Genomic DNA, 18,597 nt, shown 5'->3' with positions numbered 1-18,597 from the left:
AGGGGTTGTGGCATTGTGAGCTCTTCCCTGTGCAGTTTGGAATATTTATTAGTGTCTTCTTTATTCAGGTCATATTCGGGCACTCACATTGGTGAGACATTACATGTGTAGCTTCTGGTTTTACTGAGGGACCCAGTCTCACAGCAAAGTTCCTGATATTCCGGCCACTACAATCACTCAGTCATGTCTTTGGAAATATTCCTTGAGCCATAAGCATAGAAGTGTTTCATAGATGCATCCAATGGCACTGGGCTCGTCAACTCTGCATGTTTATTAGTGGTGGTTTTCTGTAGTGGTCTCTTACTGTTCCAAAAGAAAACTATTCTTGATGAAGAGGGAAAACTCCACTTACAACAAATGTATATAAATTGTTGTCAGAGACTTAGCTGGTTTAATGGCTGTAGATTCTCCTGAAAAATGGTGATTTCATTAGCACTGAGTAGTTAGCTTGATTCTAGAAGCAAGTAATGTCTCCCTGTTATTGGGTGGGTAATAAGTCCAATTAGAGAAGTGTTAGTCACCAAGTAGGCATGTATGCCATTACTGTGCCCTTAGCATTACTGTGTATGCTGTTCATCGAATTGGTTCATAGGAAACAAAAGCTGAGTAAGACTGTTGCTTGTCTCCCTCTATATACACCTTGCAGCTTTCTGGTACGATGAAAGCTAGATCTCAGGGAAAAGGCTTTAAGGTCCACCTCAAGAGTTTTTGAGCCCTGTTTCTGAAGTGCATGATGTCTTCAACACTAGGCACTTACTTTCCATCTCTGGAAGGTAACTAAGTAGCCCAGATTTTTCCAAAATGAATAAATAATTAATTAAACTCTTCTCACAAATTTACAGCTGAGTCAGTCTCATGCTTGCAACACAAAAACCCGTGTTTGCTGGTTTCTTTATGGTATCTTCCGTTTCAGTATGTATTTTACAGCATCTTTAACATCCTTATTCCTCAAGCTGTAAATGATTGGATTCAGCATGGGGGTAACTACTCCATAAAATAAAGCAATGACCTTATCTGAAATTCCAAACTCATCTTCCCCTGTCAGATCTTGGGACTTGGGTTTCGCATACATAGAGAAGAGAGTTCCATAAAATATGCCCACCACAGTCAGGTGGGCAGAGCAGGTGGAGAATGCCTTGCGTCTCCCGGTGGCTGAGTTCATTCTCAAGATAGTGTAGAGGATGAACACGTAGGAGAAAAAGATGAGTAATACTGGAAGGACCAGAAAGGCCATATTTGATATTGCCATGGTAACAATATTGAGAGATATATCAGCACATGCTAGCTTGAGAACAGCTAAGACCTCACAAGTAAAATCATTAATAACATTATTCCCACAGAAAGGCAGCCTCATAGCAAGGGATGTTTGCACAACTGAATTGATTCCACCAGAGAACCATGATGCAGATGCCATGGATACATACACCTCTTTGCTCATGATGATGGAGTATCTCAGAGGGTTGCAGATGGCCACGTAGCGATCAAAAGCCATCATGCCAAGAAGCAAACATTCTGTTGAGCCCATTGCAAATGCAACGAACATCTGCACTGCACAACCAGAGAAAGAAATGTTTCCTTTCTTTGAAATTAGGTTCACCAAAGTTGAAGGAACAAAAGACGTTGTGTAGCAGATATCCAGGAAAGAGAGGTTGCCCAGGAAGAAGTACATGGGCGTGTGAAGATGGGAATCAAAGATGCTTGCTATGATCAGAACACCATTGCCAGTTAGAATCACTAGATACATAACAAGCATGATAACAAAATAAAGGATCTCGGTCTTTGGGTATCCGGAAAGACCCAAAAGAAGGAATTCAGAAACAAATGTCTGGTTATTTTTATCCATGTCATCCACGATCAGCCATCATTGGAAAATATACCATAGAACATATCCACTGCCCCCAAAACAAGTAGTACAAAGTACTTGAAGAATTATTTTTCATGTATTAGAAAGGGTTCATTTCTTAATCTCAGACATTGATACCCCCAATAATGTATGGTATTGAATATAGTGAAATTGAGTATGTTGGAATTAGGCATGCTCATTGCCAACATCTACCCATTTAAGAGGCACATTCAAAAGTAATTCTTTCTATTATTGAGAATACATTCCTAAACTGATGTTTCCAAACCCCTGTCTTATTACCCACTGTACTCCTAACTTGTTCATTCCATCTGCCTTAGCAAGGTAGTAATGAAGAAGACAAAGCAAAAGTCTACTTTAAAAAGAAGACTGTAATTCTGAGTCCGTCATTGACAATAGTCAAAATTTTATAGCAAATTTTATTTTTAAAAATATTTCCTTTTATGTTGAATACTAGTTGCATACACTATTAGTCCTCTGAATTACATATTATCAATTTTACTTACAAAAATTAAGTGATATAAGCTAAATTTACACCAAATCAAAATCATAGCTGTTACCTTCATATTTTAGCCCACTCTAAGAATCTTGTATGATTGTTGCTATGACAAGACCATTACATAGACCAGATCCAAATGTTTTGGTGAATCTTGGCAAAGCATGAGAGTTCATTTTGACAATTTACTTGTTTAAAACAACTTAAAGATAGTAATAATGAAAGATGTAAATGAACACAAAGTTGTTTCATTTGATGCTTCTGGTTTTCTTCTGATTCAAATCTGCTTCATCTTGTCACATTATAAAGGCTGGCATAGAAACCTTGAGAGATTCCAGAATATTAATTCTTTTGCATTTTATAGAAATTCCAGATTAACATAATGATAAATAGTAGAGAAATTTAAAGACTCCTTTTTAAATGCATAGTTGTTTTGTACCAAACTACCATAACATTTTAGAATGTTGCTAGTAGCTTATCTTGAAGTCAGTCTCATTCCAACAACAATAAAAGTCAATATAAAATAATGTAAGGTTTTGACATTATGAGGTTGGCAATGGAATTTAGATTACAGAAAAGGTATAGACAGAGAAATGTAATGAAGGCTTACATATTGTATCTTAGGTTAAAATTATACATTTCCGAGAAGATTGATGTTTATGAGAAGAAATCATGAAAGGAGACTCAGGAATGCTATAGGCATTCTGGTACTAGAAATATGGAAAGAATCAGATAAGTTTGGAAAGGAAATGAAGATTGTCAAAAGGAATATGACACGCTGAGCCAGTTAAGAGAAGGCAGATTGGCTGCCTATCCATTTTATTCACAGCCATCTCTGTGAGGGTGTGATGGTAAGCACACCTAGGAAAGTAGTAAATGGGGACCATTAACACCCTCCCCAGACATGGTAAACATATCTGTAGACATCCCATTGTCCACAACAGAGGGTACTCAGCAAGAACCATAGGGAAATTAGTATTGATGGTGAACAAACTGTATTGACTCAACACTGCCCACAGTCCTGGGGCAATAAATTTACACTTACCTAATAGTACCTGATAAATCAAATTTCCCTGAAAGTGAATTTCAGAAATTGCTCAAGAGACATTCACTTGATCAGAGACATTAGCAGAGGGAGCCATCCAGAGACATGAAAGGGAAGGAGGCACATTGACTCAGCAGGACATGTGGCCATGCTGATTCCTATCATAGTGGAATCCAGGCATTTGAAGACCATCCTCCTCATCCAGACAAATGTCATGTTAATACATCTTAGATGACCTAAATGGCTTCTCCTGTCACAGATTTCAGTCTCTTTCTCCTTGGCTGAAATCCCATCACCTACTCAAAACCACCCAGAACCAAGCCTTGCCTTGCTGTCTTTGGTTCTCTTCTGCTCCTGACACTCTAAGTGGGTTTACTTCTGGAGAGGAAATAAGTAACAGGAGGAATCAGTTTGTCTGCCTTGCTCACACCTTTCCTCAAACACAGTGACTAGACACAGTGCAGGGTTTTAACTGAATGCATCAACTCTTACTTTCTAAGCCATTTCTCCCTGCAGTATTTAGAGTCGAGTTCAGGGTAACTTAATGTACCCAAATTGTTGGCTAGTTACAGATTTTAATTATCTTTCAGCATCTTTTAGTCAGTCTTAACAAGCAACAGTCTTAACTAGATACCCACTAGTGTCAGCACTCGTGGTGACGGGGGCACCCAACAGTCACTGAAGTACAAATGAAATAGATTTAGCATCAAGAAAAATACTCAGATTAGAATTACAGCCTTAGAGTAAGAATCTCACTTTATAATCTGTTTTGGATTTTAGATATGGCATATAAATACCTTACCCTTCTCCACATATTACATTACATATTATAACAAAAAATATGTGGAAGTTTCTTTAAAGAGTAACAGTTATAAAAATTACAATATAAGGTAGTAATTCACAGAAGGATTTGCTACATGACTTGTGGCCATTTGTATTATTAATGCATAATAATGAATGCCTTTCATTACAGAAAGGCTTTAATTGACTTAATTGACTCACCCTCAGAGTGATAATTTTTCAACCCTTACAAGAACCACTTACATTTTTATAGAATTAGCTTCAGTATTCAGAAGATTCAACAAATATGCCAGATTCCATAGATGTAGCAGAATAAATATTTGTCACGCTATATCTATTATAATTGTTCCCCAAATCCCAAAGCAATTTAAAGTTGGAGGGAGGGATGTGGGATAGAGAAACTTTGATGCGATAGGGACAGTGTCCCACAGACCCAATTAAGTGCAGCTGAGAATGCACTGTCGCTGCATAAACACCTAAGAAGGAAATAACGTTCTCCAGCCTTAGTGACTTTAGGACAGGAAGCAGATGTACAGTAAACAAATTACAAAGAGTGCGAATCTCCAGTTTAAAACACAACCAGAAAAGCAAAGTTAACATATGTAATTAGTTATTTAAACAGTTATGACTATTATTAAATGATATAACTAAAGAAGTGATCTTAGTGCTGGAGAGATGGTTCAGCAAGTAAGAGTATGTACTACTCTTGAAGAGCGTCTGAGGTCGGTTCCCAAAAGCCATATCAGGCAGTTCACAACTGCCTGTAACTCCAATTCTAAAATGTTCTGATGCCTCCCTGAATGACACCTGCACTCCCAAATGTTCATGCACAAACACAGACACACACAGGCACACACACTTAAAATCTGTATTTGAAAAAGAAAATTAAAAACACTGAGCACACATTGGTTGATCTGTCATTTAAGTCTTCCTTTCATGAATAATTTTAATACCACCCATTTTTAAATAGAAGTAAAACAGGATATACTGATTTCATATGTTAAGGTCACAAAACTTGGGTGTTGTTTGTTTATTTGTGTGCATGGTAAATAGGTTGGGAGGAATTCACAGTATTATTAAACCAAACATTTGAGGAACGTCTGCAAAGCTCCATATAGAAGTTGAGTGCGAATCATCTAAGTTCTAAAACAGAATCATTTGCTTAGCAGAGCAGGCACAATATTCTCACACACACACACACACACACACACACACACACACACACACACACACGGGGGTGGATAGAGAAGTACAGGTTTAAAAAGTTGTAGTAATGATACAGTAGCATTTATCTTATCAAAGATAAGTAAGTTAGGATGGGAAATGTTAAAACATTTCGAAGTCAGTGATATTTGAATAATCAAAACCTGTGGAATTCAAATAGTCACGATTATGTGTATTGAGACTCCTGTATGCTTTCTTTTTAACTTTCCTATTAATTACAAACTATTCTAAATTTGCAAGATAATTTAAATAAATAAAAATTAAAATACATGCATGAATTGTTTATATCTTTCAGTTAAGACATTTTAAACTAAAAATCCAATGAATCCTAGGTACTCACTGGTCAACAGCTATAAAGTGGTGAAACAAAATTCAAAGTCTAATAACTCATATTTATAGAGTAGTGGCTACAAATTCTAATATTTAAGGTGATAAATCTCTCTAAAATGTGTCTGAAACATCAGTTTATCTTTGGTAACCAATATTAAATAACTGCCATTTTAATTGATTAATTTAATTTGATAAAACCTATTTGCCACCTATGAGCTGTTTCTCTGGACACTGAGAACATAATTTTTCTTTTTTTTTTTTATTAACTTGAATATTTCTTATATACATTTCGAGTGTTATTCCCTTTCCCGGTTTCCGGGCAAACATCCCCCTCCCCCCTCCCCTTCCTTATGAGTGTTCCCTCCCCACCCTCCCCCCATTGCCGCCCTCCTCCCAACAGTCTAGTTCACTGGGGGTTCAGTATTAGCAGGACCCAGGGCTTCCCCTTCCACTGGTGCTCTTACTAGGATATTCATTGCTACTGATGAGGTCAGAGTCCAGGGTCAGTCCATGTATAGTCTTTAGGTAGTGGCTTAGTCCCTGGAAGCTCTGGTTGCTTGGCATCGTTGTACATATGGGGTCTCGAGGCCCTTCAAGCTCTTCCAGTTCTTTCTCTGATTCCTTCAACGGGGGTCCTGTTCTCAGTTCAGTGGTTTGCTGCTAACATTCGCCTCTGTATTTGCTGTATTCTGGCTGTGTCTCTCAGGAGCGATCTACACTTCTGCACTTCTTTGCTTCATCCATCTTGTCTAATTGGGTGGCTGTATATGTATGGGCCACATGTGGGGCAGGCTCTGAATGGGTGTTCCTTCAGTCTCTGTTTTAATCTTTGCCTCTCTCTTCCCTGCCAAGGGTATTCTTGTTCCCCTTTTAAAGAAGGAGTGAAGCATTCACATTTTGATCATCCGTCTTGAGTTTCATTTGTTCTAGGCATCTAGGGTAACTCAGGCATTTGGGCTAATAGCCACTTATCAATGAGTGCATACCATGTATGTCTTTCTGTGATTGGGTTAGCTCACTCAGGATGATATTTTCCAGTTCCAACCATTTGCCTACAAATTTCATAAAGTCGTTGTTTTTGATAGCTGAGTAATATTCCATTGTGTAGATGTACCACATTTTCTGTATCCATTCCTCTGTTGAAGGGCATCTGGGTTCTTTCCAGCTTCTGGCTATTATAAATAAGGCTGCTATGAACATAGTGGAGCACGTGTCTTTTTTATATGTTGGGGCATCTTTTGGGTATATGCCCAAGAGAGGGATAGCTGGATCCTCAGGCAGTTTAATGTCCAATTTTCTGAGGAACCTCCAGACTGATTTCCAGAATGGTTGTACCAGTCTGCAATCCCACCAACAATGGAGGAGTGTTCCTCTTTCTCCACATCCTCGCCAGCATTTGCTGTCACCTGAGTTTTTGATCTTAGCCATTCTCACTGGTGTGAGGTGAAATCTCAGGGTTGTTTTGATTTGCATTTCCCTGATGGCTAAAGGTGTTGAACATTTCTTTAGGTGTTTCTCAGCCATTCGGCATTCCTCAGCTGTGAATTCTTTGTTTAGCTCTGAACTCCATTTTTTAATAGGGTTATTTGTTTCCCTGCGGTCTAACTTCTTGAGTTCTTTGTATATTTTGGATATAAGGCCTCTATCTGTTGTAGGATTGGTAAAGATCTTTTCCCAATCTGTTGGTTGCCGTTTTGTCCTAACCACAGTGTCCTTTGCCTTACAGAAGCTTTGCAGTTTTATGAGATCCCATTTGTCGATTCTTGATCTTAGAGCATAAGCCATTGGTGTTTTGAGAACATAATTTTGATGTAACAATTTGCACGGACCTCGGGTCCTGTAAACCAAATACGTATTAAAATGCACATAACATATAAAGATCTCATCATTTCATAAGGAAATTTTCTTACAAAATACTTAAAGTGGCAATATATTTCTCAATTTATATAATTCATATATTTATGTAAATATGTATATATGATGTACAAGTTTAAATAAAATGCCAGAAAATCTTGTTACTATTTTAAGGCTTTTTTTTACTTGTTCACTTTACATCCCTCCCAATTACTGCTCCCACAATCCTTCACCCTCCCCTTCTCCTATGAGTGGGTGCAGTCCCCTGGGTATCCCCCTACCCTGACACATCAAGTATTTGGGAAGAGAGGTGCTTCCTTTCCCACTGAGGTCAGACAAGGCAGCCCAGTTAAATGAACATAACCCAATACAGTCAACAGCATTTGGGAAACTCTGCTCCAGTTGTTCAGGGCCCCCATGAAGACTAAGCTGCACATCTGCTACAGATGTGCAGGGGGCCTAGGTACACCCCGTGTATTTTCTTTGCTTGGTGATTCAGTCTCTGAGAAGCCCAAGGGTCCAGGATGGTTGACTCTGTTGGACTTTCTGGGAGTTCCTCTCCCCTCTGGGGCCTGCAATCCTTCCTCTATTCTTCCATAGAATCCCCAAGCTCCATCCACTGTTTGGCTGTGGGGGTGTCTGTATCTGTCTGAGTCAGCTGCTGGGTGGAGCCTCTCAGAGGACAGCCATGCTAGACTTCTGTTGCAAGCATAATAGAATAATATTTATAGTGTCAGAGACTGATCCTTGCCCATGGGATGGCTCTGAAATTGGGCCAGTTATTGCTAAGCCATGCCCTCAGTCTCTGCTCCATCCCCCACCCCTGCATTTCTAATAAACAGGATAAATTTTGACTGGAAAGTTCTGTGGGTGGGTAGGTGTCCCTATTGCTTCACTAGGATCCCTGCCTGGCAACAGGAGGTGGCCTCTTCAGGTTCCTTATCCCCAGTACTGTGAGTCACAGCTAAGGATACCACCCCCCATTGATTCTTGGGTGCCTCCTTTATCCCACCCTCACGGGCAACTTGAGCCGCAGGACCACAGGTAAGACCAACTTTTCTACTGCAAGTGATGTGCCTGGTAGACTCACGACACATGCCTACTGGAAAAGCTGAAAGCCAGTAAACAGGAATGTCTACACGCCTGAAAGCAGAAAACTCTGTTCCCGTAACTGGAAGAAAGAAAAAAGGAAAACAGGTCTACAGCACTCCTGACACACAAGCCTATAGGAAAGTCTAGCCACTATCAGAAATAGCAGAACAATGTAATACCAGAGACAGCCTGATGGTGAGAGCCAAGCGTAGGAACCCAAGCAACAAAAACCAAAACTACATGGCAACATCTGAGCCCGATTCCCCATCAAAGCAAACACTGAATATCCAAACACACCAGAAAAGCAAGATCTAGATTTAAAATCACATTGGACCATGATGCTGGAGGACTTCAAGAAAGACATGAAGAACTCCCTTAGAGAAACACAGGAAAACATAAATAAACAAGTAGAAGCCTATAGAGAGGAATCACAAAAATCCCTGAAAGAATTTCAAGAAAACACAATCAAACAGGTGAAAGTCTTAAAAATGGAAATAGAAGCAATAAAGAAAGCACAAAGGGAGACAATCCTGGATGTAGAAAACCAAAGGAAGAGACGAGGAGCCATAGATACAAGCATCACCAACAGAATGCAAGAGATAGAAGAGAGAATCTCAGGAGAAGATTCCATAGAAATCATCGACACAACTGTCAAATATAAGGTAAAGCTACTGGTCCAAAACATACAGGAAATCCAGGACTCAATGAGAAGATCAAACCTAAGGATAATAGGTATAGAAGAGAGTAAAGACTCCCAGCTCAAAGGACCAGTAAATATCTTCAACAAAATCATAGAAGAAAACTTCCCTAACCTAAAGAAAGAGATGCCCATAAGCATACAAGAAGCCTACAGAACTCAAATACAATGGACCAGAAAAGAAACTCCTTGCATCACATAATAGTCAAAATACCAAATGCACAAAATAAAGAAAGAATATTAAAAGCAAAAAGGGAAAAAGGTCAAGGAACATATAAAGGCAGACCTATGAGAATTACTTCAGACTTCTAACCAAAGAATATGAAAGCCAGAAGACGTGGACAGATGTCATACAGACCCTAAGAGAACACAAATGCCAGCCCAGGTTACTGTATCCTGCAAAACATAGATGGAGAAACCAAAATATTCCATGACAAAACCATATTTACACAAGATCTTTCTACAAATCCAGCACTACAAAGGATAATAAATGGTAAAGCCCAACATAAGGAGGCAAGCTACACCCTAGAAGAAGCAAGAAACTAATCATCTTGGCAACAAAACAAAGAGAAGAAAAGCACACAAAAATAACCTCACATCCAAATATGAATATAACGGGAAGCAATAATCACTATTCCTTAATATCTCTCAACATCAATGGTATCAACTCCCCAATAAAAAGACATAGATTAACAAACTGGATACACAATGAGGACCCTGCATTCTGCTGCCTACAAGAAACACACCTCAGAGACAAAGACAGACACTACCTCAGAGTGAAAGACTGGAAAACAACTTTCCAAGCAAATGGTCAGAAGAAGCAAGCTGGAGTAGCCATTCTAATATTGAATGAAATTGATTTACAACCAAAAGTCATCAAAAAAGATAAGGAAGGACACTTCATGTTCATCAAAGGAAAAATCCACCAAGATGAGCTCTTAATCTTAAATATCTCTGCTCCAAATACATGGGCTCCTACATATATAAAAGAAAACTTACTAAAGCTCAAAGCACACATTGCACCTCACACAATAATAATAGGAGACTTCAACACCCCATTCTCATCAATGGACAGATCATGGAAACAGAAATTAAAGAGAGATATAGACAGACCAAGAGAAATCATGAACCAAATGGACTTAACATATATTTATAGAACATTCTATCCTAAAATCAAAGGATATACCTTCTTCTCACCACCTCATGGTACTTTCTCCAAAATTGACCATATAATTGGTCATAAAACAGGCCTCAATAGACACAGAAAGATAGAAACAATCCCATGTGTCCTATCAAACCACCACAAGCTAAAGCTGGTCTTCAACAACAATAAGGGAAGAACGCCCACATATACAAGCAGGTTGAACAATGCTCTACTCAATGATAACCTGGTCAAGGAAGAAATAAAGAAAGAAATTAAAGACTTCTTAGAATTTAATGAAAATGAAGGTACAACATACCCAAACCTATGGGAAACAATGAAAGCTGTTCAAACAGGAAAACTCATAGCTCTGAGTGCCTGCAGAAAGAAACAGGAGAGAGCATATATCAGCAACTTGACAGCACACCTAAAAGCTCTAGAACAAAAAGAAACAAATACACCCAGGAGGAGCAGAAGGAAGGAAATAATCAAACTCAAAGCTGAAATCAACCATGTAGAAACAAAAAGGACCGTACAAAGAATCAACAGAACCAAAAGTTGGTTCTTTGAGAAAATCAAAAAGATAGATAAACTCTTAGCCAGACTAACTAGAGGACACAGAGAGTGTGTCCAAATTAACAAAATCAGAAATGAAAAGGGAGACATAACTACAAAATCAGAGGAAATTAAAAAAATTATCAGATCCTACTACAGAAGTCTATATTCAACAAAACTTGAAAATCTGCAGGAAATTGGCAATTTCCTAGACAGATACCAGGTACTGAAGTTAAATCAGGAACAGATAAACCATTTAAACAACCTCATAACTCCTAACGAAATAGAAACAGTCATTAAAGGTCTCCGAACCAAAAAGAGCCCAGGTCCAGATGGGTTCAGTGCAGAATTCTATCAGACCTTCATAGAAGACCTCATACCAATACTATCCAAACTATTCCACAAAATTGAAACAGATAGAGCACTACCGAATTCCTTCTATGAAGCCACAATTACCCTTATACCTAAACCACACAAAGACACAACAAAGAAAGAGAACTTCAGACCAATTTCCCTTATGAATATCGATGCAAAAATACTCAATAAAATTCTGGCAAACCGAATCCAAGAGCACATCAAAACAATCATCCACCATGATCAAGTAGGCTTCATCCCAGGCATGCAGGGATGGTTTAATATACGAAAAACCATCAACGTGATGCATTACATAAACAAACTGAACTAACAAAACCACATGATCATTTCAGTAGATGCTGAGAATGCATTTGACAAAATTCAACACCCCTTCATGATAAAAGTCCTGGAAAGAATAGGAATTCAAGGCTCATACCTAAACATAGCAAAAGCCATATAGAGCAAACCAGTCGCTAACATTAAACTAAATGGAGAGAAACTTGAAGCAATCCCACTAAAATCAGGGACTAGACAAGGCTGCCCACTCTCTCCCTACTTATTCAATATAGTTCTTGAAGTTCTAGCCAGAGCAATCAGACAACAAAAGGAGATCAAGGGGATACAGACTGGAAAAGAAGAAGTCAAAATATCACTCTTTGCAGATGATATGATAGTATATTTAAGTGACCCCAAAAGTTCCACTAGAGAACTACTAAAGCTGATAAACAACTTCAGCAAAGTGGCTGGGTATAAAATTAACTCAATTAAATCAGTAGCCTTCCTCTACACAAAAGAGAAACAAGCCGAGAAAGAAATTAGGGAAATGATGCCCTTCATAATAGACCCAAATAATATAAAGTACCTCGGTGTGACTTTAACCAAGCAAGTAAAAGATCTGTACAATAAGAACTTCAAGACTCTGAAGAAAGAAATTGAAGAAGACCTCAGAAGATGGAAAGATCTCCCATGTTTATGGATTGGCAGGATTAATATAGTAAAAATGGCCATCTTGTCCAAAGCCATCTACAGATTCAATGCAATCCCCATCAAAATACCAATCCAATTCTTCAAAGAGTTAGACAGAAAAACTTGCAAATTCATCTGGAATAACAAAAAACCCAGGATAGCTAAAACTATCCTCAACAATAAAAGGACTTCAGGGGGAATCACTATCCCTGAACTCAAGCAGTATTACTGAGCAATAGTGATAAAAACTGCATGGTATTGGTACAGAGACTGACAGATAGACCAAAGGAACAGAATTGAAGACCCAGAAATGAACCCACACACCTATGGTCACTTGATTTTTGACAAAGGAACCAAAACCATCAAATGGAAAAAAGATAGCATTTTCAGCAAATGGTGCTGGTTCAACCGGAGGTCAACATGTAGAAGATGGCAGATCGATCCATGCTTATCACCCTGCACAAAGCTTAACTCCAAGTGGATCAAGGACCTCCACATCAAACCAGACACACTCAAACTAATAGCAGAAAAACTAGGGAAGCATCTGGAACACATGGGCACTGGAAAAAATTTCCTGAAAAAAACACCAATGGCTTATGCTCTAAGATCAAGAATCGACAAATGGGATCTCATAAAACTGCAAAGCTTCTGTAAGACAAAGGACACTCTGGTTAGGACAAAACAGCAACCAACAGATTGGGAAAAGGTCTTTACCAATCCTACAACAGATAGAGGGCTTATATCCAAAATATACAAAGAACTCAAGAAGTTAGACCGCAGGGAGACAAATGACCCTATTAAAAAATGGGGTTCAGAGCTAAACAAAGAATTCACAGCTGAGGAATGCTGAATGGCTTAGAAACACCTAAAGAAATGTTCAACATCTTTAGTAATAAGGGAAATGCAATTCAAAATAACCCTGTGATTTCACCTCACACCAGTGAGAATGGTTAAGATCAAAAACTCAGGTGACAGCAAATGCTGGCGAGGATGTGGAGAAAGAGGACCACTCCTCCATTGTTGGTGGGATTGAAGACTGGTACAACCATTCTGGAAATCAATCTGGAGGTTCCTCAGAAAATTGGACATTGAACTGCCTAAGGATCCAGCTATACCTCTCTTGGGCATATACCCAAAAGATGCCCCAACATATAAAACAGACACGTGCTCGACTATGTTCATAGCAGCCTTATTTATAATAGCCAGAAGCTGGAAAGAACCCAGATGACCTTCAACAGAGGAATGGATACAGAAAAGTGGTACATCTACACAATGGAGTACTACTCAGCTAACTAAAACAATGACTTCATGAAATTAGGCGAATGGATGGAACTGGAAAATATTATCCTGAGTGAGGTAACCCAATCACAGAAAAACACACATGGTATACACGCATTGATAAGTGGCTATTAGCCCAAATGCTTGAATTACCCTAGATGCCTAGAACACATAAAACTCAAGACGGATGATCAAAATGTGATTGCTTCACTCCTTCTTTAAAAGGGGAACAAGAATACCCTTGGCAGGGAATAGAGAGGCAAAGTTTAGAACAGAGGCAGAAGGAACACCCATTCAGAGCCTGCCCCACATGTGGCCCATACATATACAGCCACCAAACTAGATAAGATGGATGAAGCAAAGAAGTGCAGGCCGACAGGAACTGAATGTAGATCTCTCCTGAGAGACACAGCCAGAATACAGCAAATACAGAGGCGAATGCCAGCAGCAAACCACTGAATTGAGAACAGGAACCCCATTGAAGGAATCAGAGAAAGAACTGAAAGAGCTTGAAGGGTCTTGAGACCCCATGTGAACAACAATGCCAACCAACCTGAGCTTCCGGGGACTAAGCCACTACCCAAAGTCTATACATGGACTGACCCTGGACTCTAACCTCATAGGTAGCAATGAATAGCCTAGGAAGACCACCAGTGGAAGGGGAAGCCTTTGGTCCTGCCAAGACTGAACCCCCAGTGAACATAATTGTTGGGGGGAGGGTGGTAATGGGGGAAGATGGGGAGGCGAAGCCGATATAGAAGGGGAGGGGGAAGGGTTAGGGAGATGTTGGCCGGGAAACCGGGAAGGGGAATAACAATCAAAATCAGAAATACTCAAGTTAATAAAGATTTAAAAAAAAATGGTTGTAAGTATAAAAGAAAATATCACAAGTTGTCCATTAGAATGTGATGCCTTATAAAACTATCAGTGTACAACTTAGCAGCAAAACTCCTCATAGCTGTGTGCAGTGAAGTTTCTCAGTGTTAATCTTTCTCTACATCTCTCCAATTTATCTACTGATTAAGCCATTTCTAGCTTCGTTTTACCCAAAATTGACCAGTGTCTCTATTTTGATATTGAAATAACCGTGTTCTCATTTGAATCTGAATCAATTCTTTCTTATTCAAAGATAGATTGATTAGAGAGGACATTTACAAAGATAGCTTGCTTTTCACTTAGTTTTAAGGAAATCATGTTCCCCAACATATTTTAAATTCAATATCACTAGAAAGCTAAACTCCAATCACATGTTGCTCATCAGCTCAAAGACTAGGAATATTATTAAGATTTAAGGTAAAACGGCTTGGCGATTTAACTCAATGGCAGAGCGCTGGACTAGCTAGGTACAAGGCTGTGGGTTCAATCCTCAGTTCCAGAAGGAAAAAAAAATAAAGATTTGAGAGAAAAAGATTTAAGATCAAATTTTTATTTTAAAAAAATCTGCAGAGAATAAAACAAATAAGGGGAGGGCAATCAGTTGGCTCAGAATGTCAAACAAACGCACTTGTGATGCAAAATCTGTGTTTCATCTCAGGAACCCTCTGTGGGAGAAAACACAGGCTCTTAAAAAGTTGTCCTCTGATCTTCAACAGGAACCAGCTCATGCACGTGACTGTAGCCACATGCACACATGTGTTTGCATGCATGCATGAGCATTTGAGTGATATTACACACAATAATAACTCATTAAAACTTGAAGAAAAACAAAGAAAAAAAGACACAGAAGTACTCAAGATGCTCATCACAGAGACATTCTCAGGCAGCAGATGAGAGAGACCCACAGCCAGAAATTATGCAAGAGTCTAAATTGGAGGTTTGCATTGAGTCCCTCCCCTCAGAGATCAGGGAACCCCTCAAAACAGGGGGAGGAAGAATTGTAGGAGTCAGAAGGGATAGAGGAAACCAGGAACACTTGGTCCACAGAAACAACTAAGCAGAGGGCTCACATAGGCTCACAGAAACTGAAATGGCAAGCACAGAGCCTACAGGTCTACACTATGTCTCTGTGTCTATGTCATGGCGTTTAGCTTGATACTGTTGTGAGACTCTCAACAGTGGGAGTGAGTGTATCTCTGACTCTTTAGCCTTCTCTTGAGACATTTTCTCCTGTTGGATTGCCTTGTTCAGACTCAATATGAGGGCTTTCACCAGGTAATATTTATTGTATCTTGTTTTCTCTTATCTGGCTGTCCTCTCTTAGAGGACAGCTCCTTTTGAAGAGGAAAGGGAGGGGGAGTGAATATGTGGGAAAGAGGATGTCTGAGGAAGCTAGAAGTGTGGAGAGATAGGAAAGTGTGGTGGGAATGTATGAAAGAATCTATTTTCTTCCATATTCATTTTTTTTTTCAGAACTGTGGACCGAACCCAGGACGGTACGCTTGCTAGTGATAACTGAACTAAGTCCCCAACCCCTTCCGTGTTCATTTTTATTTACTTAATACTCTTCCCTCACGCAATACATCTTGACCACACTTTGCCCTCCCTCCACTGGTCTCATCTCCCACTATAGTCTCTCCCACAACCACTCTTCTTCCATTTTCCCTTCTGACAAGATGAGGCTTCCAGCAGTATCAACCAAACACAGCATAGCTGTTGTGGTTTGCCTTGGAGTTCTCTCTGAATTTGTGGAATAAAGGCAAGAGCACTAGATTTGGGCAGAGGAAGGAGTCAGGAGCAGGAGGGGGATTAGATTCAGAGGTTAGGTTGAGAGAGGACAGTTGGCGACAGTTGAGCCAGTGGAACCTGAGCAGGAGGGGGAGAGGATGGTACAGTTAAGAGAGTGAGGGGGAAGAGGAGGAAGCTAGGAGGAAAAGGGCGACGGTTTAGAGACAGGATGGGGAACTGAGAAGAGTTAGAAGAGACAGGAGATGGAGAGAGGGGAGAAGCTAGGAGTCATTGTAAGAGAAAGAGAAACTAAAGCATGAAAGAGTTTATATATTTGGGAGAGTGAGTAAAGAAAATAGGTTGAGAGAGGATGGGGAACTGAGAAGAGTTAGAGGAGACAGGAGATGGAGAGAGGGGAGAAGCTAGGAGTCGTTGTAAGAGAAATAGAAACTAAAGCATGAAAGAGTTGATATATTTGGGAGAGTGAGTAAAGACAGTTTGGAAACACGATGGAGAACTGAGAAGAGTTGGAGGAGACAGGAGATGGAGAGAGGGGAGAAGCTAGGAGTCGTAAGAGAAGGAGAAACTAAAGCATAAAAGAGTTGATATATTTGGGAGAGTGAGTAAAGAAAAGAGAGAGAGAGAGGAGAAGCAAGGAGTCGTTGTGGGAGAAGGAGAGCTGGAGATCTGGCAAATAAAAGGTGCAAGGGATAGATGGTACCGGGCTTTGTATGTTTAAGTGGGCAATTATATCTTACCAATTGGATCTAAGATTATTGTGTGGTGTGTTCTTTTGTGTAAGAGTCTCAGTGTAAGAAAGTGTGTGGCTGGGCTGTGTTTCCGCCAAGATATCCAGCAGATATCTGGGGAACTGAGGTGTAAGAACCCTAGCAGGGTAAAAACACCAGTTGTATGTTCTTTTGTGTAAGAGTTTCAGTGTAAGAAAGTGTGTGGCTGGGCTGAGTTTCTGCCAAGATATCCAGCAGATATCTGGGGCACTGAGGTGTAGGACCCTAGCAGGGTAAAACACCGAGAGAAAAACTTTTACCGTTTTATTTTTACTTTTTTATTTTTATTTTTAAATTTTTTACAACAACATATGGCGCCCAACTAATCCATTAGAACTCAACTAACCTGAGATAATAGTTAGACAAGCTACTTCTTAATTACAGGTATTCATGATGGGTGTGACTTTGAGTTTTATAATTATATTATTACTCTGGGAGAGAGTGCAAGATACAAGCTTTTCTGGTTTCAGACTAAAGAACACAGTATTTTGGGAGAAAGATTTTGTCTTTGTGCTTTTAAAAGATGTGATTAGGCTTTGGAAACCTCAGAGAGTCATAATGATCAGATTTGACAGAGGTAGACCGCCTGAAAAGTTTATTCAGGAAAATCAAACAAAAAGATATCTCGATTCTAAACTTTTGTCTTGAGAGTTGTATTTTACAGAGCATGCCTGCCTACTTGGAATCCTGGTCTCAAGGACTTTCAGCTGGGTCCAGTCAGGACACATCAGCTACAGCATTTGCTTCATTCTTCCTACCCCCAACCCCCAAGGATATCTCAACGCCCATGTACAGCTTGAAGAAGCTAAGGAGGAGTCATCGCCCCAATTCCCTGGACTTTGGGGGGGCTGAAAATGGTTATTCTAAAGTTGTTTTTATGAGGAATTGAAAATTGGTTGTAATTTAACAGGGAGGAATTAGCTAGATTGAATTGTACAGTCATAATCTCATTTGGCAACTAAGCTGAAATCATATCTTTGCTTTGGTATAGAATTTATTTGTCAAAAGAGTTTAAAAGTACAAGGTTTAGAGCCAGTCCTTCTATTGTTGTCGTTACAAATTTCTAAGTTGATTACACCTGTGAGTTAAGATCTCTCCCACAACCACTCTTCTTCCATTTTCCCTTCTGACAAGATGAGGCTTCCAGCAGTATCAACCAAACACAGCATAGCAAGTTAGAATAAGATCAGGTACAAACTCGTATATCAAGGCTGAGCAAGGTAAACCAGTAAGACGACAAAGGGAACAAGACAGGCAAAAGAGTGAGAGACACTCCTAACTTCCACTGTCAGAAGTCCCACAAGAACACTAAGCTACACAGCCATAGCATATATGCAGAGAACCTAGCACAGTCCCATGCAGGGCGAAGCCTCTGTGAAGCCCTATGAACCCTGCTTAGATGATTGACACCAGTGTCTTGTACTCCTGGTGTCCTGTACCTGTCTGGCTCCTGCAATCCTTCCTCCCTCTCTCTCAGGGCATTTAACCAAGCTCCATCTAATGCTTGGCTG

At 39.6% G+C, this 18,597-nt stretch overlaps 1 protein-coding gene across 1 annotated transcript; it reads right to left on the bottom strand.

Annotated features, from left to right (window-relative positions):
- Positions 1–892: 892 nt before the first annotated feature.
- On the bottom strand, positions 893–1,927 carry LOC116889265 (olfactory receptor 13C3-like). The gene has a single exon (XM_032890410.1). The coding sequence runs from the start codon at positions 1,841–1,843 to the stop codon at positions 893–895; it is 951 nt and encodes a 316-aa protein (XP_032746301.1). The 5' UTR covers positions 1,844–1,927.
- Positions 1,928–18,597: the final 16,670 nt, after the last annotated feature.

This window comes from Rattus rattus, chromosome 1 (assembly GCF_011064425.1).
Source record: "Rattus rattus isolate New Zealand chromosome 1, Rrattus_CSIRO_v1, whole genome shotgun sequence".
Lineage (NCBI taxonomy): Eukaryota > Metazoa > Chordata > Mammalia > Rodentia > Muridae > Rattus > Rattus rattus.
This window is presented reverse-complemented; position numbering and strand designations above follow the sequence as displayed.

Bases quoted from the DNA above. Each gene is read 5' to 3' on its own strand.
- LOC116889265 (XM_032890410.1), bottom strand. From the start codon at position 1,843: ATGGATAAAAATAACCAGACATTTGTTTCTGAATTCCTTCTTTTGGGT.